A 25,440-nucleotide genomic window follows, 5' to 3' on the forward strand; every position below is an offset into this window, starting at 1 on the left:
CTTGCATCTTAGATTTGCCAAGTGGAAGAGAATGGGGGCTTATTTTATTGCATTATTTAGTGGATTTACATCATACACTGCTCTCAAGTACAATAAAGGCCTATATCATCAGATTGCAATAACTTAATAAGAATGTATTTTCTTCAATTAGATTATTCTGGTCTCTCAGTAGAGGCCTGGAAATGATAGAATGGAAATAAATAGGAACCCATTTTACTGCAGCATCACCTGTAGCTGTTTGGTGACCTCAATATGCACAATAAAAAACAGATCGTGACCTTCCTCACTCCTGACGGCTCACATGGAAAACTGGATACCCTGATACAGAGGGGTAGATATATATAAATGTATATATATTGAGAGAGAGCGAGAGAGAGAAGATATAAGAAAGAGAAAGACAAGAAAGAGAGAAAACAAAAGAAAAAGCTAATAAGTGTGGAAAGAGTGAGGTTGAGAAGAGAACGAGGTAGAGAGAGAACAAGAGTACCAAGACAGATGAAGAGAGAGAAAGGAGGGGAGAGGGTGATACAGGAAGGAAAACAGAAAGACAAGAATACGAGAGAGAGAAAACAGACAGAAGAAAAAGAACAAAGATGAAAAGATGGAGAGCAAAAAGGAAAGAGTAGAGAGAGAATGAAAGTGAGCGAGAGAGACAGAGGGAGTCTGATTTGTTTCAGTATGGGGCCAAAACTGAATCAATTAACCAATTAATACATCAAAGTGAATTAATGAAATAATTACTTTAAATGGTGAAGTGCCACCATGTGGTGCTTATCTGCTCTATTTCAACACACACACAGAAATAAATAATACAGGGCCAAAGAATGGTGCTTAAACAATTTTTGTCATTTTTTTAATCAACATTTCTTCAAAGGAATGTACTAGTTTTTTTAAACCCCCCTTTCAGGAGGTGTGTATGGGGTGGAGGGGAAGGAGGAAAAGAAAGAGGGAGCAGTGAGGATCTGGGAAGGAGGATGGAAGGATGAACACAGAAAAAAACATCTCACACACAAATGTAGTGTCCCACAAAAGTCTCAACACAGCAAGTCGAGAGCAACGGAGGTCCTTAAGCGGCCGTCGCTCAGTGGCTATTGGCACAGAGAAACATGTACACTCACACACACACACACACACACACACACACACACACACGCACGCACGCACACAGCAAAGCGTTCTCTACGGAAAAACAAAACAAAAACCAACACAAAATAAGTAAAAAAAATAGAATCGCACTTGTTTCTTCTGCTTCTGCTTTCCGTTCTCATTTTTGTTTGCTTGCAAAAAATACAGATCCTGACATCCACGGTTCCAAAGCAAGCGCACGAAAAACAGATCAACATAAAAAAACACGAAAATCGTAGCTCCAGAGACAAAATGACATGGAAAAACAAACGAAAGTCCTGAAACGTTTGTATTTCCAGAGGCGTCTTCGGTGTTGTGGCAGCCGTTATTGTCCAGCAAGACTTCATTCATCTCCACCAGCTCACTGACACCAAGCTTTTTGCTATTCATACAAAAGTCCTCGGATGCTGGGGCTTGTGTGTGTGTGTACGGCACACAAACACACACTCGTATGTCCACATCCACAGGACAGAAACATGGCTTATGCAAAGCAGTATTTGAACCAAAAATTTCACAAATCTGAAAGCTGAACAACAGAGAATGTACTGAATACCTACAGACAGTGGCAGAAAACGCACCACATTCCTTTTGTAGCTTAACAGCAAAGTAACACTGACATGACTGTGAAACTTGAAGAATCTTGACATGACACAAAAAACACAAATGTTCTTTACTCACTGCAGTATTACACCAGAAAAAAAATCCAGAGTACTCAAATCTGAACTGCATTTTTCATATCAGGCATGTCTTATTCACGCTTTGAGTACTACTACACCAGCAATGTGGAGCAGTACCTCAATACTTATGTATTCCACTGTGTGTACGACTGTAAAAAGATCCGTTTAACCCATTTATGTCCAATGGCTGCATTTAGTATGGTCAGGAAAAGTTCTTGGTCTGATTGGTATGAAGTGATGAAATTGTGTTTATAATTGTGAATTAATTTGACAAAGTTAAATGGCCACTGTAATTTTTACACATTTCTCACAACCAAATTTAGATTCAATATTGTTTTGTTAAAAATCAGTCACTCCATGTGACCAAAAGCCTGAATTTAATGCGATAAATGAAGTGCTTTATCCATATTGTTTGGTAAATTTGTAAACTTCTCACATTTTTCTAGGCCAAACTCAAACATACAGAGCAAAGTAAATGTAACGTATCAGATATTAACTGGTTAAAAGTAAGTAACTGTGCTGCCTTAAATATCTGTGCTCATTTGAACTTCTTATAGTAATTTGGATTCTGTAAAAGTCGACGTGGATCAGAATTTATAACGCATTGTCCTTCCATACTGTGATGTGCTAGTGAGTGAAATCGTATCAGTAAGGGTCTCTGAGCTAGCAGAACATTTTCACTCAATGTCATAGAAGCCACAAAAAGTATTTGAACATTTTTGCCATGCTTAAAAGTGCATTAGGTTCACTGTACAAGAAACAACCTATCAAACCAAGAGGAATTTATTTTAAGCAGATCATTCCAAGACTGTAATTTTCTTTTTGGCCGAGTGTTCTTCCAAACAACAGCTGCTGTTTCAGACTGTTATTGTTTAAGCTGTTTCTCTGCAGATTCTCCAGGTTTGGATCCAAAATGCCTTTGAACACTTCTTCATGACTGCATCAATGAACTCAAGCTCAGAGATACCATCATGAGAAAAACAGCCCAAGACTTTGAGGTCTCCACCTCTGTGCTGTACAGTACTCTTAATACAGTCTGGTGTGAATTCTTCTTCAAAGTTTTATTTTATATTAAGTTTACCAGTGTCCAAATACTTTTTGGGGTGAATGATATGGGCTAATATTGTTGGTTATATTGATTAATATTCCCTATATTCTGCTGGTAGTGTAATCAAATATCAAAACGTTTTTAGCCTGGCAAAGATCGCTACACTTTGATCAAGGATTATGTTAAAACAAGTATTTGTATTTTTAATGATATACAATGATTTGTACTTAATGTGACCAGGGATATTAACTAACAAGGTAAGAAAGGTCTATTTTAATTTCACATTGACGTTAAAAACTTCTGCACTCAAAATGTGTGTTTTTTGTGGCTGGATTTTTAAACACAGACACAGTACATCAAAAAAGTGATTTGCTGGGTGCTGTATAGCACAATCCAATATACTAAACTATGCTAATGAGTGGATCAGGACAGTAAAAGGAAACTTGCATACAGTGCCTTGCTGGAAAAACCTGCATGGACCAGCATTGCTGGTCACCAGCAACACCAGCCAGTGTTTTGGATGATATTATGCTGGTCAACAGCAGGACCATGCTGGGTAGCCAGCTAAATAATCACTGTCCTAACGTAGCGCTTATTTGTACTGTTTGGACTGTGCAGGAAGCATTTTGCTAAAACAGACAGAGTTGTCATAGTAGCAGGTAGCATGCTACTACAGTACCTTAGCCTACCACAGCTTCACACACCTCAGCACAGTTTCATCAAACAGCAAGTTTAGAGAATACAGATTTGAATCTGCGCGGGACTTATGTGTGAAGCCATTCACTTAAACTGCTTTTGCTTCACTCTTCTCGTTAGCACCAGTGGCTAACATTAACTTAGGATAGACTAAAACATAGTTTCACACACTGATAGCTTCACTGGAAAGGAATGCTCTTATGCCTTTATAGCAGTTTCTTGGGCATAATAATAATAATACAAAAAAGTATTTAACCATTTATTATTCAACTCACTCTTTTTCATTGTTTGAATCATGACTTCGGGTTATTATTTGAAGGTCAATAAAAGCTCATTTTTGAGGCAGCAAAGCTTCTTACTTTGTTACAACACCAAATATTTTTTTTTACAGTGGGAGTGTGTGTGTGTGTGTGTGTGTGTGTGTGTGTGTGTGTGTGTGTGTGTGTGTGTGTGAGAGTGAGGACTCCAGTCTTACCCTACACATTGATTAGCTGTAACACAGGCAGCAGCATAGCTTGCCTTAACACACACTTTCTACCATCCGCACAGACAGCACACACAGCAACGTAAAAAAGAACACTTTTTGAAGAAACGAAACTCGTGTCGGCACAATCAAGGAAACACATGGCTGTGTGTGTGTCCTCCAGTCCCAGAACTGCATGAGCGCAATCAGAACATGTGTCGATGTGTGTGTGTGTGAGACTCCAATCAGAATTCATTTGTTGAGGTAATCAGCATCCATGTGCTTGAGCAGAATGGCAGAAGGGCAGAATGGCGTCTGATTGTGCATTCTGTGTATGTGTGTGTGTGTGCGCGTGCGTGTGTGTGTGTGTGTGTGTGTGTGTGAATCTTGAAAGATGTATGTGTCTTTTCAAGTGCATTCTCATTTTCTGAGGCTGTAGAATGAAAGTAAGCATCTGCAGATATGTGTGTGTGTGTGTGTGTTGTATTATACTAAGGCGTGTTGTGAGACACTGAAGGAATTTGAAATGAGTCTCAAATATTTCCGCCTCACTTCTCAAGAACTGAAAATAAAAAAAGTGTGAGCGGCTGCATGAAAGACTATTTCTCTCCATCCATCCGTCTGCGAGAGATTGAATCCCTTTCTTTTCTCCTCAGCAGCGTTCTGTGTGTGCGCGTGTTTAGTTGAGAACACCTCCGTGTCCGCTCGTTCCTCAGCACCGTTCCACACAGCCTCTTTCAAGAGTCTATTAAAAACCCTCCTCCGTTGCTCCATTGCTCTCTCTCTCACACATGGTCTCACTGTGTGTCTTTCCTCATCCCTTCATCCTCCTCCATCATGCCATCCTTCGAGGATCCTTCAGTCACCCCCCTACTTCTTCGTCTTCACCACGATATTCCTTCTGTTTTTCAGCCTTCTATCCAGAAGGTTCTCATCCGTCTCTTTCCTCCCACAGACAGCTCTAGTATTCTTTTCTTTTACCCCTCCCCACCACCACCACCCCCTCCATTTCTCCTCTCCTTTCTTTCTTCTTTGTAAAGAAAGAAGGTGTCTTCGCACGTAAAAAAAACAAAAGAAAAAAAAAAAAAAAAAAAAAAACTTTCTCTCGGATTGTTCCTCTACCTTAACACTTTCACAAACGAGGCCTAACTTCAAAACTACATCATAGTACAAGGAACTATAAAAATACACATGGAGAGTGGAGACTCCAGGGAAATGGAGGATGAGTTAAGGGGTTGGGGAAAAAAAGAGAGCGAGAAAAAGAAAAAAAAACGACCTCAGTTTGCAAAAGGAAATAATAATAATAACAAAAAAAAGCATTAAATTAAATTACAATACAAAAGGCAGGGGAAAAAACAGGGTCAGCACTTTGCAAAGCCGAAGAAATGAAAAAGAGTATGATAATAACGAAAAAACAAAAGAGCCTAGCAACGGAAACGTCATTTTACAATTGGAGGAAAGGAAAAAAAAAACATCTAAGAATTATTCTACTGAATATTCATATATAATTATAATCTATAAGTGATCAAAGCAGTTAAAAAAACTTTTTTTTGATATTCGCTCACTTTTTGTGTTTTGGTTTTTTGAAACAGTCTAACAAACGAACACGCTCCCATTCATTCGAGTACAGCGCTCTCTCCCCGACACACGCACAGAAACACGCACCGCCACTGAAGCACACGATATGCGCACGCACCTCTGCGCGCCAGCAGTGTCATAATTATTAACCTACACACTCACAAAAGTACGCACGTTATTAAAATATACAAGATTTCCAATGCCGCTACGACTCCTCCGATCAAACGCGGGGCCTGTGGTCATGTTAGGTCAGCGCCGCGCTTCGACCGGCTCCGTCCTAGGACCCGCCCCTTCATCAGAGGAGGAACAAACACAAACGAACAAACTAAACTGCTAGCTTTGAGTTATTGTAGCGCAAGTTCACGGAACATCAGAGTGGTTGAGAGTTCGCTTTCAGTCGTTTTCTTTCAGAGTTCATGCTCTGGCAACATTTCTAAGAGGCTCCTCGAGCGGCAGAGCCTTTTTCCATCTACCGCTCCGAGATCAACGTTAGGAAAGCTTTATATTCGCTCCGATATCTGAGGGAGCGAGAAGCTTTCAAACGAAGTCCTTTCAATACGCACACGCCTCATTTATCAGCAAAAGTCTGTGATTTAGGGCGGGCGTGTCTAGACGCATATATGGGTGTGTGTGTGTATGTGTGTATGTGTGCACGGTCAAAAGGCTTGAGAGCAGCCCAGCCACAGCTGGACTGCAGGGGGGGGGGGGGGGTCGGTTCATACTGTTATGGTTTAGGTAGTAGGCGAGATTGGCATGGTGTAGGTTTTTTTAATTGTAGGCTGGCAGTCAAGGCGCCCCTCGTCCTCATACTTTGTAGTAGATGTTGGCGGGGCTCTGAGGGGGCATCTCCTGGACGATGTAGACCGGATGACCATAGTCTCCGCTCACCTTCTCGTAGTGTGGGCAGTAGGCCGAGTCGGAAGTCCGCAGCGGGATGATGATGTCGCTGGGCTCCGAGCCGTTGTTGTTGCCGCCGCCGCCCCCGCCTCCGCCCCGCTTGGGTGAAGTGAGAGAGGAGAGAGAGAGCGGAGGGTGGTGGGACTCGGAGTGTTTGGAGTGTCTCCGCCGGTAACACACCACGCAGATGACGGCGGTGACCAGCAGGAGGAAGGCGGAGCCTCCAGCCGCGCCAGCGATCACCGCGATGTTGGAGGCCGGGAGAGGGCCGTTCTCTCTGTCTGCTGGAGCGCCACCTGTGCCGGGAACTCTGGGAAATGTAGTGTTTCCAGAGGCACCTGAGGAGTGAGAAGATTTCCAATGAGAAAAATGTATCTTTATTACAAAGTATAAACACCTTTATTTAAATCTATAAATATATATGCATGAATAGCATTCATGTAACATTCGTTTACAGAAGTGTGGACTCCCCTGTCATCCTAATAATCTGTTCATCATTCTTCATATATCCACATTATCACAACTCTTTAATCATTTGAAAAATATGAAGTAGAGTATCATTTTACACATGTATACATTTTATCATATTGAAAACAGCAATTTCAAACTTCTCAATGTGACTTTTGATCAGTGTAGCACAAATATATAATAATAATAATTATTATTATTATCTATATAATGACATTTACAAATAAACATCTCAGGCATTAGTTTAAACACAATGCATATTTTTTGCCATGGCAATGATTTGAGTAACTTTTAAAGCATTTTTGACATGCATTTAATTGGTGTATCTCAGTAACAGTAATAAAATCTCATTTTCCCTGAAGCTAGCTTGGAATGAAAGTGGAGACTTAAAGAGACGTCTTCTGACACCTACACAATGGCTTGACTGTTACAGAAGGTTCATTAGGGCTGTCTTGTCCTGCCCTATAACATCCTCTGTCCTTACAAAGTTCACCCTCTGATTGGCCAATTAATGTCTTTAACCAATCAAGTGAACCAATTTAGAAGTACTTTCTGAGTTTTTACATTTTCTAATCATCTGGTTGACCAGAAGGTGTCCAAGACGTCAAACAGATCAAAAAGTTAAAATCCAAAGTGCACGACCAGGTGCAGAGTTTCTGTCCTGCTTAGCAACAGCACGGTGTATTTCAGTGTTCTCCCTTAGTCAGCTCATCAGTTACCTGATCTTTCCATACTCTAAACATCTCCATTCAGGCTTGTAGCAAACAGGATTTTAACAGAGTACGTCAATTTAGAGAGTCATTCATTCCAAACTCTATATACTTTGTACGCATGTGAAGGTCACAGTGTTCAGATGGATTAAGAGCAGTTTTTTATTGTGTAATCAAAGTGTTAAGAATAAGTATCTGATTCCAAGCAGAAAGTTTGTTGCCGTGAGCTTTACTAATGTTGCTATCAAGCCATAAATGTTTTCTAGGGGATTTGCCTTATCCTGGTCATACTGGTCATATGGAGAACAGGTCAAAGTGCTGCTTCAAGCTATGTCAGTAAGGCCAAAGAAAGAGACAAACAGTGGCTTAGCTAGGTAGCAATGGTAAAATAGCTGAAGCTGGTAAACCTTCTACTATAAATCAGAAGTTTATTTACAAGAACTTTGATTACATGACAAAGATGATCTATTGCCAATCTATCCTAACAGTGTGATTTGTACAAAAATAATATAATCACTAATTAATGACATACTTTTATATGATTTTGACCTGAATCATCAAGCACTACAATTTATCTTGAATGGAATTTTTGCCAGTGTTCTGGAAAGCTTGTGCAATTTCATAGTAGCTCCGAAAAAAAAAAGTTTCCTTATAATTCAGTTTAATTCTGTCATGTGACACACAATTCAAGTGAAAAGCGTAATCACAGCAGGAAAGGAACAACAACAATGCCATGGTCGATATCCAGACTAATTCCACCCTGTAGTTTAAGGCTACAGAACATCTTGTTGGCAATTATAGACACACATAAACAAGACAAAGTGGTTAGCGGCACGTAAGGACTGAACTACACCATATATCACTCTTAGAAACTAGAGCATGTCTCACTGATAATGAGCAATAGCTCTCAGCCTCCTAGGACTGATTCTACATCATTAAAGTGATGGGTGAAATGACCATAGTTGTGGAATGTGGTCAATATCAAGGTTAGACCACCATGACATTAGACCATATTGTTAGCTTTACAGACCATGGCTCTGTGGGCACAGCTAACTTCAGGGCCTAATTATACACTCATGATACACCCGTGGAGTGAATGACCAAATAGTGGTCAAATGATTGTGCCATGTGGTCACAGTTTGAGTTGGATATATGCTCAGTGTTTGTCTATGTGTGTGCGTGTCTTTGTCTGTGTTGGTTTACATATATTTTCAGGACATTTTTCCCATTTTCAGAGTGAAACCACTTTACTAGTAAAGTAATCCTCACTTTGCAAAATACTTCATGTTTGCGAAAGCTTGTTTTATCACTTAAAACTGAAAGAGCAAAACCTTTCTTTTTGTTTATAGAGCTTGTGATCAGGAGTAGGTTACAGTTAAAGGTTTATCTTTAAAAATTCATATTACATATGAATACAAACATATAAAGGCCATATGTATGACCCCATGTCCTGACAATGTATAAAAACAGATCTGTGAGTGTGTGTGTTTGTATTTGTGCTAGCCAGCGAGACGGCAACAGCTCCAGCTGGCCGAGGGATTGGTCAGTAATACAGGGGGATCTGTCTGCAGACGCGCTCGATTGGTACATCATTATGCTGGGCACAATTCCCCTCACTTTCTCTCTCTCTCCTACACTGTTCTCTTCCTCCTCCTCGTTGTGTGGCTCTGAGGCTGATTCTGTTATTGTGCTCGTAATGACCCACCCTCCATTCCCCGCACCCTGAACTGATCTGCCTGAGAGAGAGGGGTAGCGTCCATTCTCTCTCCATCATTGTCCAGCTCCTGTTTTCCATTTCCTGTCAATATTCTGTCTCACTAATGTTGGTTTGTACTGCAGGTCTTTCGCCAATTCACACTTTACCATTCTTACCACCCTCTTTCTCTACTCACTCTTTCACATGATTCTTTTTCACTTCCTTTCTCTGTTTATATTATTCTATCATTCTCTTTCTCATTGTCTTTCCCTCTCCCTCTTTACATTCACTCTCTCCTGTCTCTCTCCTTTCATTCTCACTCTATAAATTCACTTTTTCTCTCACCTTTCTCTTTATCGCCACCCCTTGCTCCTTCTATCATTCCACTCCCTCCTTTCTCTCTTTCTTGTCCTGCTCTCTCCTTCTCTCTCTATTCTCCCTTTCTATTCACTCTTCTCTTCTGTCTTTCTTGTTTACTTCTCTTTCACTCTGTGCTCTATTCCAGGGCTGCCCATCCTGGCCCTTGAGATCTTCCACCCTGAAGTCAGGGCCAACTCCCCTGACTCTAATACTCAAATGTGCCTCAAGGTCTTTATCACCTGGATCAAGTGTGTTAGGTCAATGTTGGAGCTGAACTCTGCAGAGTGGTGGATCTACAAGACCAGGACTCTAGTCTCTCGCACTCTTTCATAGCTTTCTCTGGCTCTCTACAACTTTCACTGTAAGCTCCAACAATGTAAGGTGGTTGGTTAGTGTGGTGGTTAACACCTTTGCCTTCTACGCTGTAGACTGGGGTTCAATCCCCCACCAGGGCAAGCACCCTACACTATACCAATAAGGGTCCTTGGGCAAGACTCCTAACACCACCTTGGCCTACCTGTGTAAAATGAACAAATTGTAAGTCGCTCTGGATAAGTATAAATGTAAGGGAGACAAATGAGTGCATGTGTGTGCGAGAGAGAGCACAGTACCTGTACGTACGTACGTGTGTGTGTCTGTGTGTGTATAGCTGTAAAGAATAAGAGATAAAGAACAGTTCTGGAAGTTCATGACAGAACAAACCCATGACTATTACAAAGAATGAGTAATAATCACCTCCCTCCTTTCTCTCTCTCTCTGTTCCTCTTCACTTTCTCCCTGTCTGTCCTGCTCTCTTTCTCTCCTCTCCATCTCCCTGGACCAACAAAAACCGGGGCGCCAAACTAATGGCAATAATAACTCTTTGAAATGGCTCCCCTCTCCTCCCTGCAGCCCCTTTCCCCTCCCAGGACAGCCATTATCAAACCCTACTCTGCCTCCGGCACTGAAAACTCCCAGGGCTAGAGAGTGAGAGAGAGAGAGAGAGAGAGAAATAGAATGAAAAATAGAGAGAGAAAGAGAGAGAACAGAGGGATGGAATATATCAAACGAGACCCCAGCGCCAATATCCGTTCATTTCTCCCTCTCTCTCACCATCTGTCGCTTCTTTCTTTCTCCATCCTCCTCTCTGTGTCTGAGATGTTTCTGGTCTTTGTTGTGTCTATGCTGTGTTTGGGATGTGCTAGTTTCTTGTAATCTGTTGGTTACAGTTGAAAGCCCGCATGATCTTTTTTTTTTCCACAACCTTGTGACAAAGGGCCTTTTATCATTATTGATGTTGTCTGTAATAGCCTATAATCCATTAGTTTTATCTAGCATTGTGTTTCTGATGTCTGCCGGGAGTATTTGCCAGGTGTTTTCAGACATAATCATTAAATTTTATGGGCCTACGTTGCCAAAATTTGTAAGCATTTCTAAATTGTTAATGATGATCTGATACTGAGAAAAAAGTTATGATGCAAAATTTCTTCACTGTGACTGGATCAGTCACACTTTGTTTTAGGTGGCACTATTAACTAATGTTGAAGGCTATCATAACTAATAGACTAACTTCAGCCCTATTCGGCCGAGATTAGTTGCATCATATTCTTATATTCTGTTGACACCAGATATAAACTGTATTAGGCTGTTAGGCTTGTCTCCCAGTGCTGATGCCTTTTAGCAGGGTTGGTTATTACGTTACTGTGAGGTTGATTTTAATAGGATTACTTTTGCTGAAGGAGCTCTAAGTTTGAAAATGTACTGGAGGTAATTCACTCTGAAATTATGACTTAGCAGACTTAAAAACTATGAACATATTATCTGTTTTCTAGCCAATACTAAATATGCAGAGTTATGGCCTGAAAGGACACCATACGTTAAGGGAGGCTGTTCCTTTGTCAGGGCTCTTGGTTGCAGCATTTATTTTTATTTAGAATGTTAACCGTATACTCACTAATTTGCTGATTTGTTTTTTGCTCATCTTTATTTATATTGCACTTTTCATTGTTTGTTACAAAATGTAAAAATGCTTTTATTTTTTGATCAGATTCAGTGGATATAAAGAAGCACATCATAAATGTCAGGACAAAACTTTGTGTCTGTTTTTGTTGTTCTTTATTTTATTACGTAATTCGAGAATGAGTTCAGTCAGCTGCTCTTTACATTGTACATTTCATGATGATTGTACCAACAGAAATGGCCAAAAATAACTCAAGCATACTTATCTTACATACTATAACTTAATAAGACTTAATAAGGTTTGTTACATTTTTGGGAGACAATGTTTCGTTCAGGAAAGTGGTGATATGTTGTCATGTATATGAGGATGATCACTGGTCTAAAGGGTTTTACCTGGGTTTCTGGTGTTGGTACGGCCTGTCTGGTCAGGCTTGGCAGACTTTGGAGGCAATCCATAGGGATCTGTGGAAAAAAGACAATGAGAAACTTTTGTTCTAAATTTCTAAATTTGGCCAGTCTGACCCATAACCAGAGCCCAATCAGACTCAAAGCTATCCACAATACTGGAAAAACTTCTTCAAAAGCTCTCTGTAATCATCTGAAGACTGAGGGAGGCAATGCTTATGAAGACTGAACCAATCTGACTTGGCCAATCAGATCACTTCAGCCACAGGCCTCTCCAGTTTATGGGACACTGCTGCTGTTGCTGTTGTGGGTTTTTCTGTTTTTCAGCATGATATGTCCATGTGTGTGTGTGTGTGTGTGTGTGTGTGTGTGTGTGTGTGTGTGTATGTGTATGTGTGTCTGTGTTGTCTGTCTCATCATAAATCTGCACCAGGCGAAGCCGCTTTTATTTAGATGACAAACAAAACAGACGTGACCTTTCAGCCACAAAGCAGATAAACAAACATAGAGAGAGTAAGAAAGAGACAGAGAGACAGAGAGAGAGAGAGAGAGAGAGAGAGAGAGAGATGGAATGAATATTTTGAAGGAATGTGCAATGCTAATAATGTCAAAAATCAATAGAAAATTCAAGGAAGCTAATATACAGAAGTTAGTTACAGAATATGCTGCAGTGAGGAATATGAAATTCTCAAGACATACAGGGCTGTCTTGATTCAGTATGTTTTTCAATATAACAAATATGCCTCATGTTAATATAGTAACTTCACCTTATTAAAGAATTCAACATTATAAAAGCAGTTACATTTATTCTGTTACACATACTCAAGTACAAATTTGATATTTTTACTTCTACACAAGTTTAATAAATAATAAGCATTTTAATTACTTATATTCAAGTCAATTCCTTTTGGTGTTTAACTTCATTGTTACCTTGTTACTGCTTTGTGAGAACTTTCAGAGCTTTAGCAATTTATTTTTAGATCAGAGGTCAGCAAACCAAATGTCAAGAAAAATCGTTTTGTCCTTTCAACCAAAATCAAACCATCTTCAGAGCCACAACATTTTATGTCCATTTTATTAAGGTAATGTTTTTTACCATCTTGGCTGAAAATATATCTTCCTATGTGTTAGCTAATATCCTAGTATAGACTAAAAAAATCATACAAGTTAAACAAAAACACAGACTTACTTTGCTCTGCTTTAAGCTTTAGCTCAGCTATAGCCACTTTTCCTGTGTCTCTGGCAGGAAGCATTTCCTCAAAAGTAGAATAGTTTCTTGTAAAATTGCTTTCAATGTTCAACTTTTTATGAGGCTGAGGTGGCTTCTTGTTTGCCAGCTTCTTGCTGCAAACAAGAAGGTGGACGGGACAATTCGAATGAGAAACTGACTGCAGCTTTGCGACTTTTGGTGTTTGACAGTTTCTCACAGATTAAATGTATCCAGAAACCAGCTGAGTGAATATAACTGTCTGATTGTGTCCAATTGATCAACATTTATCTTAAAACTTTTTCTTCGCCTTTTCGTTAGTTACCAGCTAGGTGAGATTGTTGTCTTTGTTGCTATGGTGACCAGCAGTCTGCATGCCAACCTTCAGGATTAAAGTGTGAATTAGCAGTTAGAAATTAACTCCAGATTTTAGGACTATTTTTTGTTAAATTTTGTTAAATTTTTTTGAATGATCAGATGAGCTTCATTTTACAAAAGAGTATTATTTTAGATTTACCTAAAAATCAGATTTTGCTGTGGAGCAGCAATAGGACATTAAAAGAGCCACAAATGATCCAAAAAGAGAAGAAAAACACCTAAGAAACATATGCTGATAAATCCTGAATGCGTAACTGCAGCTATTTAAGTTACTCAGTATCTAAGCAGTAACTCAGCACTCAGTATCGCAGTGCAGCCAGAACAGCTCATCCTGACCGCTACAGTTGATGATATTCCTACAATACTACACACTCTAAACACACACAGTGTGTGGCTGCGTGTTGTACTGTCATGGCCAGTGTGCTATGTCAACATGACTGCGGTCAACTATAGTTAACTGAACTCTGTAATGGAGACTACCACTGCAAACGGTCTCTATGCAAATGGTCATGCACGTATGCATTTACACAAAGTGGGTAACGGTCGTAAAAAACTGTTATTCTGATGTGTTTACGACTCAAGCCCAACATCCGTTACTGTTTTTCAGAGATGAGGCCTTTCATGAGGATTTTGTCTTCTGTTTTGGTCAGGCTCTTGTGTGTTTCTGCTTGCCAGTGACCATGAATTTGTGTGTGTGTGTGTTTATGTGTACTCACTTTGTCCCACTTTGAGCACCACCTTCATGCCCTGTGTGGCACACACTCCTCCTCTCATGCTTTCCAGACCCTGCCGTGTACCGTCTGACGTAGCTGAGGAAGAAGAGCAGACGTATTAATATGTATAGATTAATGTTAAATAACAACTACACACACAAATATGCACACTGTTCTTACAATAAACCACACACAAAAACAAATGAGTTGTTATTGCTGTTCTGAAATATATTTTGTATCATATTACATTATTTATGTGTAATTACATAATAAACTACACAATTAGAATTAGATTCACATTCGATTTACATACTCAAAGGCACATTCTATGCTGAAAGGTTGTTCTTTTACTGAAAAAAAGTGAAAAAACATGGCATGTCTGTCCACCTTTTACATTAACAAAAGGTAAAGGGTATTTCTTCTTTCTGTAAAAACATGCATGTGAGCACAACAGCCTACTTTTTCATTTCACAGTGGCAAAATACAACTTGTTTTTCCCCATACCGATACTGAAAATGTGAGTGTCAGATGATACTGATGCAATTTGATATTTTTTCCTTTAAAAACTGCAGTGCTTTCAAATAAGCTATTTTACATGACAACCTAAGATACTATTAACTTGGCAATCTATACATGTGGCAAAAGTACAGATAAAGTGAAAGCATCTAATCAGTGATACTAGTCCTCGAACAAAGGCAAATAAGCACATTTAGTAGATTTTATAATGATACAAATTAGGCTGGATGTTTCCATAAAAACAATATATTTAAACATACTGGAGAGTCTGATTGGTGAGACAAGAAAATCCTGGCCTCTAGATTTGTAACAAGTGATTAGAAGGTCTTAATGAAAATTTAAGAAGTAAAAGTAGTTTCTTTTTTCTTGGTAATGTATTTGAGTAAAAGTGAAGAGTTTGATGGGTTTTCTGAGTTTCAGCCTCAAACTGATACTGGGTACTGGAATGGTATCTATTGTAATTCAGATCACAGTCAGATTTCTCCTTTTAGATGCAATTTCTCAGCTTAATTCAATGAGGGAGAAGAAAAAAAACAAAATGTAGACATATATGTCATGTGCACACTTATTCACATGAACCCATAAGTTTACACACACACCAAAGCTCACAAATGCAGCTCGCTTTCTCTGGGTATGATGACATAGGCCTCTTTCACACACCGTCGTTCTGCTGCAGAGGGTCACTTTTCTCAGGCACACATTTAAGATTCCACCAGTGAGAAATGGCCCAGCTCTAACACGTCCTCATTTACAGCCTCTCTGGAGGACATTTAACACCATAATGCATTCTCCCTGGACTGTAAGCTACACACACACACACACACACACACACACACACACACACACACACACACACACACACACACACACACACACACACACACACACACACACACACACACACACACACACACACACACACACACACACACACACAGGCCTGGTCAGTGAAGTGGCTGGAAAAAAGTGAGCTGAAGTGGGCCAGGGTGGGCCAGACATGGACAGGAGCCGACCACACCTGGCTCAGGAGAGCCACAGGTGGTCAAGAGAAAGGCTAAAGTTAGTCTGGGCCAGATCAAGGCTTACTGACAGTCAGAAAAGGACAGCCTGCCCTTGGTAACATGGCCTGCACATCAATGAGTGAGAGAAGGACTGTGTGTGTCTGTGTGTGTGTGTGTGTGTGTGTGTGTGTGTGTGTGTGTGTGTGTGTGTAGGGAGAGAGAAAGAGAAAGAGAAATGACTTCATATAAGCATGAACCCAGCTCTTATTTACTGAGCGATAGAGATATGGAGAATGAAATGAGAGGGATGAAAGGTGAGGCACACTTTCACTGCCTCTCTCTCTCTCTCTCTCTCTCTCTCTCTCTCTCTCTCTCCTCTCTCTATATCAAGTCTCAAGGGGAAATTCCTACTTTTTTCTGTCATTTAGAGAGAAATCGTAAATCGCCCCTTTCTCCAGTGCAGCTAAAGGCTATAGAATAACATCTCATCCAAAGAAAGGGGCCGGAGGTGTGTGAAAAAAAGGCTTTCACACCTCTCTCTCTCTTTCTCCCTCACTCTTTCACTCATTCTCTCCATCTATCACACTGGCCAATGAACTCCACAATGTGTGAACGCAGGGGAGCAAAAAGGAGTGAGGGCATCCAGAGTCCTAGATGCACACACACGCACACACATGCTTAGAAAGACACAATTAAAAGAATTTCAGAAAGGCTGAAAGAGAGAACACATAAAGAAGGAAATATAGAGGGACAAATAGGGGAATGTATGAATTATTGCTGTCACTACTGATTACATAAGTAATTGATTAATGTACCAATTATTTTAACAGGTAACCAAAGGTTTATTTTTAAAGGCCGAAACAATATAACTGAACTGTACCAAACCATCAACAAGCCCACCAAAGATTAAAAATATTTAAGTAAAATATAAACAAGGAAACCTGTAAAAAGACAGTATGTAAAAATACTGTATGGCAAAATGTATCTAAATGAGCTTGTCTAAAAGGCTCTGTTCATTACTACAGTAGCAGAACATAAAAATGTTTATTTTTAATTTTATTATTACTATTATGCAAGCTTCCAATCAGCCAACCAGATTTCTCACAGTTTGAAAAAGTTAACAGATGCTAAAGAAAAAAATACCTAATATAAGGTCAATGCAAAGGCAATATTTCCTCTCATTGTCATGACTTAAATAAATAAAGAGACTGACAAAGCTCTCCTTATGTCACAAAATATTTTCCTATCACCATGGCGATGCACGCCACCATTCATTATGCAAAAAAAGACACCAAAGGCACCAATATGTAAACACAGCATTAGCCTGCACTACTGTCTCTACTGATGATGGGAACTTAGCTGTGTGAACTGTAAATAAGGTGCAGACACCAGCATCATAAAACCACAAACAGTTCACTATGACGCCACTATACCCTGTCTGCCATGACCAAAACCCACCACAACAACAAGACACTAATTAGCACCATGATACATTAATTTACACATACATAAATTACACAGACTCTCATAGACCACTTTATTAGAAACACCTAGCTTACATGTTCACTTTATACGGGTTAAATTACTGTAACCTATTTGCTGCTGTATAATTTATTAGTCAACTTCTACCCCTCTCAACACTGCTCAGTTTTTTACCACTGTTGACCAAATTATATCTGGTTGGCAGATCATTCTCAGCAAGGCAGCGATACTGACAAGGTACTGAAATGATTCAAATACTGAAAGAGCAAGCATTTTCTTCAGTGTCTCAGAAGTATGTTAAGTGTCTGCTGTCTGTTGCCTAAAGGATCGCAAAAAATTACAAACCCCCCCCCCCCCCCCCCCCCCCAAAAAAATAAAAATAAAAACAAAAAACAAACAAACAAAAAAACTAACACAGACAAATCAATCATTTGACCGTTACCATTTTTAGCTTTGGTCACCATTAGCCAATGGCCATGGCTGAGACAAGCCAATGTCATTAACGCATTTACTTTATTTTTAAATGCTGCATTGATTTAGAGAGAAGAAAATGGTAAGGACTGCTAACATGATTCATGTGATGAATAAAGAGCTTTCAGACAGCAAAGCGTACAGCACAGCATACAGTGTAATGTACAGTGAGGCCGAGTCTTACATAAGTGCTTTTGTTCTTGGATTGACTGTGACAGCCACAGCACATGCCAAGATTCTACGGCTTTAATATCGACTTTTGAGAATAGAAATGAAAAAAACAGGAGGACGAAAATGATAGAAAGAGAACGACATAAAGAGAGAGAGCATGGGGAAAAGACACTGATTGTCTTTGACAAGCTGTTGCTGACATGAGTGAGATGAGAGACGATAGGAAGTGATCGAAAGAGCAAACGTGTGAGGGAAGGAGAGAAAAGAGACGTAGCAAAGGGAGCGAGAGATGAGGAGGGGGAGAGAGAGAGAGAGAGAGAGAGAGAGAGAGGGGAAAACAGGCTGACTCCCGGCACTGGTTATTTGTGGAAAGACAAAAACTGCACTTGGAGCATAAAACAGAAAAAACAACAAAAAGAAAAAGAAGGAAAATACAGAGAGGGGCAAACAACAGAACGATAAAATAGAGAGACAACGTAGACAAGCTGTGGCTTGTTTCTATGTTTCTTCAGGAAAAAAAATGAAGGAGAGAAAGAGATAAGGAAAGTGAGGGGAGGAGGAGGCAGACAAGGACTTGGGCAGAGATGAGAGGAGAGAGGGAGACGGAGGGAGGAGGAGAGGATGAGTAATTGAGATGATGATGAGCAGTGATGGGGGATGGAGAGAAAACGGGAGGACAGCAGCGGCTCCAGTGGAACGTCTCTGTCCCTCTAACCACCCCTAAAAAAAAAGAGGATAAAAAGAAAAGAAAGGAAAGCGAGGAGGAGGAGAGGAGTGCAAAGAAGGGAAAAGCTGCCTTAATGAAATATCAGCACAGTCAGCTTCACTTACTGAGCACACCGCAACCAGCCCAGCCAAACTCACTCAGACAAGTGTGCACACATACAGAGTGTGTGTAGGAGAGTGTATGTGTGTTTGTTTATATCAGGGTTGTCTCTATAGATTATACTGGCAATCGAGTAATAGAGCAAGCTGAGTTTTAGAAAAAGGCAAAACAACACAAATGGACTTCAATGAACAGATAACAAAATACTTAAATGTGAACAGTTAAACAAGGAAGTCTTCAAAAATAAGTTAAAAGATGCAAAAAACGCTAACTGGCATTAAATGGAATATAGATGGATGTGCCAATCAGGCTCTTTTCAGACCAACAGGAGAATATAAAATACTGTCACTGTCATAATAAAATCTCTGAAATTGTAACTCTGAAGCAGACATTTTTCCAAGTAATTTGGGAGGATGCACTTCTTGCAGGGCAGGTTAATGCACACAGTCAACAAGCAAGCACACATAACATCTCATTTTGGCTTTAAAACATTATTTTTGTTGATTTTTATTTTCCCCACCTTCTGAACACAGCAGCTGTCCTTTACACTGTGTAAAATTTCATGATAAATGGACCAATAGATATACTTCAAAATCACTTCGTATACAACACATACTTTACATTAACTTACATTAAAAGGTAAAACCTTTTTGCCTTCTTCTGTATAGTTACCATCTTAGAGATTTGTTACAGACAAAGATGATAGGTAATTATAAACAGAGAACTCTTTTTCTCATTGACATTGGCTAGTCTTTGTGTTAAGTGCTAGACAGCTACAGGTGCATGAAAACAACAGCCAATATTAGCCTTTCGTCCAGGTTGGTGAGTAAAGAGGAGGTGTTGTCGATACTGGTAGATCAGCTATGAATGATGTTTGGTGCTTTTTCTTAGGCACTGCAATGCAAAAAATCTTAAATGTAGTCAACAAATCTAATATTTCTCACATTGAAATTGTTAAAAGCTTAGTTTATTTTAGTTCCAAACATTTTTACTTGTTTTAAGGGATTTTATTAAGTACATTTATCTCACTATATTGGCAGATAATTTTGCTTGTTTTAAGAAACATGCTTGAAACCAGCTAAACTAGATGCCAGTATAGTGAGATCATTTTAATTAATAAAATTACTTATAAAAGGTAAAAAATCTCTAGAGATAAGCTAGTTAGTGCACAACCATCTCAAAATAAGAAATATTGGATAGATAATCTATAATTTAGATCATTTCACCTGACAAGATACTATTTTTTTGCCATGTGGGGGGACAAATTAAACGTGTGGTTTAGGGTGTAGACTAGAGGAGTGCTTTTTAACTTGCAGTGTGTGTTGCTTCATAGACAACAATGAAAAAAGGCATGTTTGAGAGAGTTAAGGTGTAGTCTGAATGCTCAATTATAAGGTTTTATTTTTTGTCATCATGCAAAATACCGCCTAATCATTGCAGATGTATTTATGTAGAGATTTTTACAGCGTGAAATGTATCAGCAATTGGATTGTGAGCTTTTTGCTCATCTATCACTGCATAAAAGATGCACGACTAACAGCAAAACACAACTGATGTGTGAATTATATTCCTATTCATGTTTTCCCTATTGAAAGGTAGTTTGTGACAAACTGAATGAGAATCTATATATTTACAGCACTGTTAGATCACATTCTTTAAATATCAAATAAACGCAGCAACAGCACAGAAACATGATGTGATTAAGGGACACGAGCAGATTATGTAGCAGAAATAGTCATGTTTTTGCATTGCTCTTAAAGGGTTACCAAGTAACTGTGATAGGCCTGGTGTATATACAGGGCAGATGGGACGCCCGAGGTTAACCCAGGTCACTGCAGTACGTGGACATACGAGTAGGTCCGGCCATACATAATAACCTAATAACACTTAAGCGATGGCAAAGGGACATGTGATGAAAGAGAAAGTGAAAACAGAAAACACTGGAACAAAAAACAGTGGGAAAAGTTCTTGTAGAGCAAGCGAGCAGATTTGTAAACAAACAGGACAAAAAAAAGTTCAGAGGAAATGAAAGCAGAGAGGGAAGATGTGCTGACACAGTGTGTGTGTATGTGTGTGTTTCTCCCACGCATGCATTAGATTAATAAGAGTGTGTAGGCTTCTGTGCAGTACAAACTGTGATGAGGCAGAACGCAGTCAGCAGTTACAGAGAGCAGGCATTTGCACCCCACTATTATTGAGTGGAGACATTTGCGTTTGCGTTTGTGTGTGTGTGTAAGCGGCTGTGTGTGCATATCTGTGCCTACTTCCATGGTCAGAGTGTGTGTGTGTGAGACCTAACATAACTCATAATGGTGCTCAATTGAATGCACATGTCCTGTCCATATCTCAATAACTTCAAATACAAACGTAATTTAAAACACATCTCTGCTCACTGCACATCTGCAGATATAGCCATCCAGAATGGATGCAGGGAGGCAGACAGGAAGAGTTAGTTTGTAAGGAAGTGTGCGAGTTTGTTTTATATGCTGGCTGTCTAAGAGTGAATGTGTGTGGCTGTGTTCTTGTATTACATACATTTTATGTATTATTCTTCTTTTATGAAAGTCAATCATGAGAATTTAGATATTGTGGAAAGGTGATTTAAGTTGGGGTGCTGCAATTTTAGGCACCATGTAGGGCTGACATACAGATATAACATGTCAGATACAGTGACATAATGTGAAATGATATGACTTTTATCCATACACTGTTCATTTTTGACTAGGATTTCACAATATTTTACAGTAACTATTCACAGGAAAATACTGTATTTATTGTTTAATTGTGAAATCAACCTGTATTAAGATATTTAATGTAATACCCTGGCAAATCTCTGAAGTTGGTGTTGTGCGATATGGAATATGATAACATATGTTAAAATCGTGTAAAAAAATGAATAATACTTTTTTTTCTGACAGACATTCAGATGTTGGTATATTTGGTAAATTACTGGCTATTGAGTGGCATTACTTTTACAGTTGTTATGTAAAAATTACAATAAGTGTAGAATAACACACATAAGACACATCAAACCACTGACTGCACACTATGTCCTTCTGGACAAACTTTATGCAAATGAGCAGAGTGGCAACCAATCAGATTAATGATGCGTGCCACTAGAACTGTCTGTGTCACACCAACAGAGATTCAACACACAAACACACATCAAGAGGAGATAATGGTGGGGGGAAAAAAACTAGTGTATTCAAATGAGGGAGATTATTAAAATTCATTGCAGTTTAAAAATCAATAATAGCTCATTTAGGGCTCCCAACCAGCCTACAACGCTACATACACTCACTCTGGACACTTAAATCTACTTGTGCTTTAGCAACATGCCCTCAAATTGGACAACAGTTAGAAACAACTCGCTTCACTGTAATCAAATTGCAGCATTATCTTAAACAGTGTGTGATGACAGAGAGCAGTGACGCTTTCTCTTTTTCTCATAAGGAAAAATGCTTTGTCACAGTCAACGCTGCTTATAACACAAAAGATTTCGTTTTGTTAAGGGTTAAAGTTGAGCCTGCATTACATGATTCTTAGCCTGATTTTAATCCTGATTTGGCCCATCTGACAAATTTTCACAATCTGAAGTGATTTTCCAAGTCAGGAGCACAATTATAAGTGATTAACAGATGATCTGGTAGTGTGAGAGGAGAAACGAGTCACTCTGCAGCCTTATGATTGAACTCTAGAGGCCTTCCGATATTTTCAAAGGTTTAATTTTTATGACTTAAAATGTTCAGGAGTCCTATAGTATGCAGTGGTCAGTAATGTAAATAAACAAGTAATTAAGCAGCTGCTTGTTGAACACAGTCAAAAGGTCACTGTTTTTACAAGTTAGCCACCAGTTTGCAGTGGAATATTTCCCCAGCTCTCAGTATGATATGTGCATTTCTCTACCACACACATTTATATATATATATATATTTTTTTTCTTTTCATAAAAGCAAGGACAGGTCTAGTCCAGTACAGCATGATGAAGGAGGGGATTTTTTCATATTTCTTTGTAGCCAAAGCTTGTTAAGTTTGTGATACCCCCTTTTTCCTAATTGTCAAAAAAAGTAAAGGAAGTCTGTAAAAATGAGGTGAAACTGTGTGTGCTCTCCATTTTTGAAATCTGTTAGGATTTTAAAAGTTGTGCAGTTTAAGGTGTAGACAGAGCAGCATTTAGATACAGTTACGTGTAGGTCACTGTGAGAGTGAGAGTCCGTGTGTGTGTGTGTGTGTGTGTGATTTTATGGGCTTGTGTGCGTATGTGTGTTTGAGTTATGATGTGTTTTTTTTCTTGCAGACTGAACTGGGAGAATTTTGCTCCCACTCGCTTTGGGCCCACTATTTATATCTTTGGCTCCTGCTTCATATTTCCTGTAACCAAATAAGACATTATAAATCAAACATAGCACATTCATAAAGATGATATAAGTCCTTAATGAAGCCTTCATATGCAATTAAGAGAGTGAGGACAGCTGGAGGAATAGAGAGAGAGGGAGAGAGAGAGAGACAGAGAGAGAAGGAGAGAGTGTGAGAGAGAGAGAGACAGAGAGTTTGAGAGAGAGAGAGAGAGAGACAGAGAGAGAGAGAAGGAGAGAGAGAGTGTTAGAGAGAGAGATTGCGATTATATATAAATATATATGGATAGATAATGAGAGGGTGAGAGAGAGAGAGAGAGAGAGAGAGAGAGGGGGAGTGTTTAAAGTACAGCGGGGAAATAAACAACAGCAGAGCAGTTATTAATAACACTTCGAGTCGACACAAATCTTAATGCTCCTCTATAAACACACAAAAAAGCGCCCGCTGCGTGACATAAAGAGATGAAGTTTAACAATGTCACCATGGCTTTGAGGAGAGAAGCGGTTGTGGAAATTGCCCACACAAAGCATGTGCGATTTGCAGCAAGGGGGTGGAGGGGAGGAGGGGGGTGGCATCTCCGCTTTGACAGCACTTAACGTAACACAGCTGAGCTGAGACAAGCCGGTGTTTATGACACATGTCAAAGCAAAAGACAAAGATAGTGAAGAGGCAGAAATACTATGACATGTCATAGCTCTTCTACATGCTTCTACACTGGGCCGGGGGGGAGGGAGAGAGAGAGAGAGAGAGAGAGAAAGAAAAAGAGAGAGAAAGAAAAAGAGAGAGAAAAAAGAGAGAGAGCGCAAGACAGAAAGAAAAGGAATCAAAGAGAGACATAGTTAGAGAAAGAGAGGAGAGATATGAGAGAGAGACACAAAAAAGAGAGAGAGAGACACAAAAGAGAGAGAGAAAAAGAGAGGAGAGAAAGATTTTTTCAGAAAAACTGAAACCAAAACTCCTGAAATAATATTAAATACTGAAAAAACTGGCTTCTGTGTAATTGTCTGATTAGTATATATATCCTCAGCTTTTTGTTGATGCTGAAAAATGAATAACTTTTTTATGACAGGAACCTGAAGGGTGTCTTTACACAGCGGTGCTGGAAAGTTTGTGAACACTTCAGAATTTTCTATATTTCTGATAAATTTGACCCAAAACCCAAAAACATCAGTTTTTCACACAAGTTCTTAAAGTTGATGAAGAGAGCCAGATTAAACAAATGAGACAAAAATATTGGACTTGGTCATTTATTTATTGAGGAAAATGATTCAATATTACAGATCTGTGAGTGACAAAAGTAAGTACACCTTTGCTTTCAGTACCTGGTGTGACCACCATATGCAGCGATAACTGCAACTAAACGTTTCCAGTAACTGTTGATTAGTCCTGCACATCAGCATGGTGGAATTTTAACCCATTCCTCTGAACAAACTCTTATGTTGGCGGGTTTCCTGCCATGAACTTTTTTGTTTGCTTCAGGTCTTTTCACAACATTTCTATAGGGTTATGGTCAGGACTTTTGACCTTGCCAATCCAAAACACAATCTTTATTCTCCTTTATCCGTTCTTCAGTAGAACGGCTAAAGGGGTCACAACTTTCAAGTACCACAGTATAATACATAAGACTTTATTACATATGGATGCTTAAATACTTATGATGCATGAGACATTTCTCTGATTCCACATTCTGAAATAAAACATGACATTTATCATAAAGACAAGAGTGTGTGTGTATGAAAGAGAGAGTTAAAGCATCCTCCTGAGTCTGCTCTGATTCTGGAGTGTAATTGCAGCTTGTAATATTCACAAATGAGCGTACGCATACTTATACACTCCCGCCCACATACAAACAGGCACTCAAATCAAAAACAGACATACACACTCCACACATGCACACACACACAGAGGAATGATCTCAGTGACTCGGCTTGCGTGCTACGTGTTGTGTTGATCTCTGCTCTGGGCTTCATGACATTTCCATTTGCAGCAACTTATTCACTTTCAGTCTATCTAGCCCGATTAGCATCATCCTCTCTCTCTCTCTCTCTCTCTCTCTCTCTATGTCTTTATCCCTCCTTTCTTTCTGTTTTAACCTCCTGTATTAAGGCGTAGCCCCCGGGGCCTCACAGAACTGCCAGTTTCTCCTGAGAGACCTGGCTCCAGACATGCAACACACACACAGAAAGAATCTTTCCAACACCAAAACACAGGCCTAGATGCAGTGTGAATATGGCTTTAATGAATAACACTCACAAAGT

At 39.4% G+C, this 25,440-nt stretch overlaps 1 protein-coding gene across 1 annotated transcript in view; it reads right to left on the bottom strand.

Annotated features, from left to right (window-relative positions):
• Positions 1–825: 825 nt before the first annotated feature.
• The window catches only part of efnb3b (ephrin-B3b), an 87,365-nt gene continuing 62,750 nt past the window's right edge, over positions 826–25,440 (bottom strand). Inside the window, exons 3-5 of the mRNA XM_017710258.2 lie at positions 14,363–14,455; positions 12,050–12,118; positions 826–6,822 (exon numbers count right to left, since the gene is read on the bottom strand). Coding sequence (XP_017565747.1) covers positions 6,392–6,822; positions 12,050–12,118; positions 14,363–14,455 — 593 coding nt within the window. The 3' untranslated portion in view covers positions 826–6,391. The remainder of the gene's footprint in view (positions 6,823–12,049; positions 12,119–14,362; positions 14,456–25,440) is intronic.

Source organism: Pygocentrus nattereri, chromosome 2 (genome assembly GCF_015220715.1).
Source record: "Pygocentrus nattereri isolate fPygNat1 chromosome 2, fPygNat1.pri, whole genome shotgun sequence".
NCBI lineage: Eukaryota > Metazoa > Chordata > Actinopteri > Characiformes > Serrasalmidae > Pygocentrus > Pygocentrus nattereri.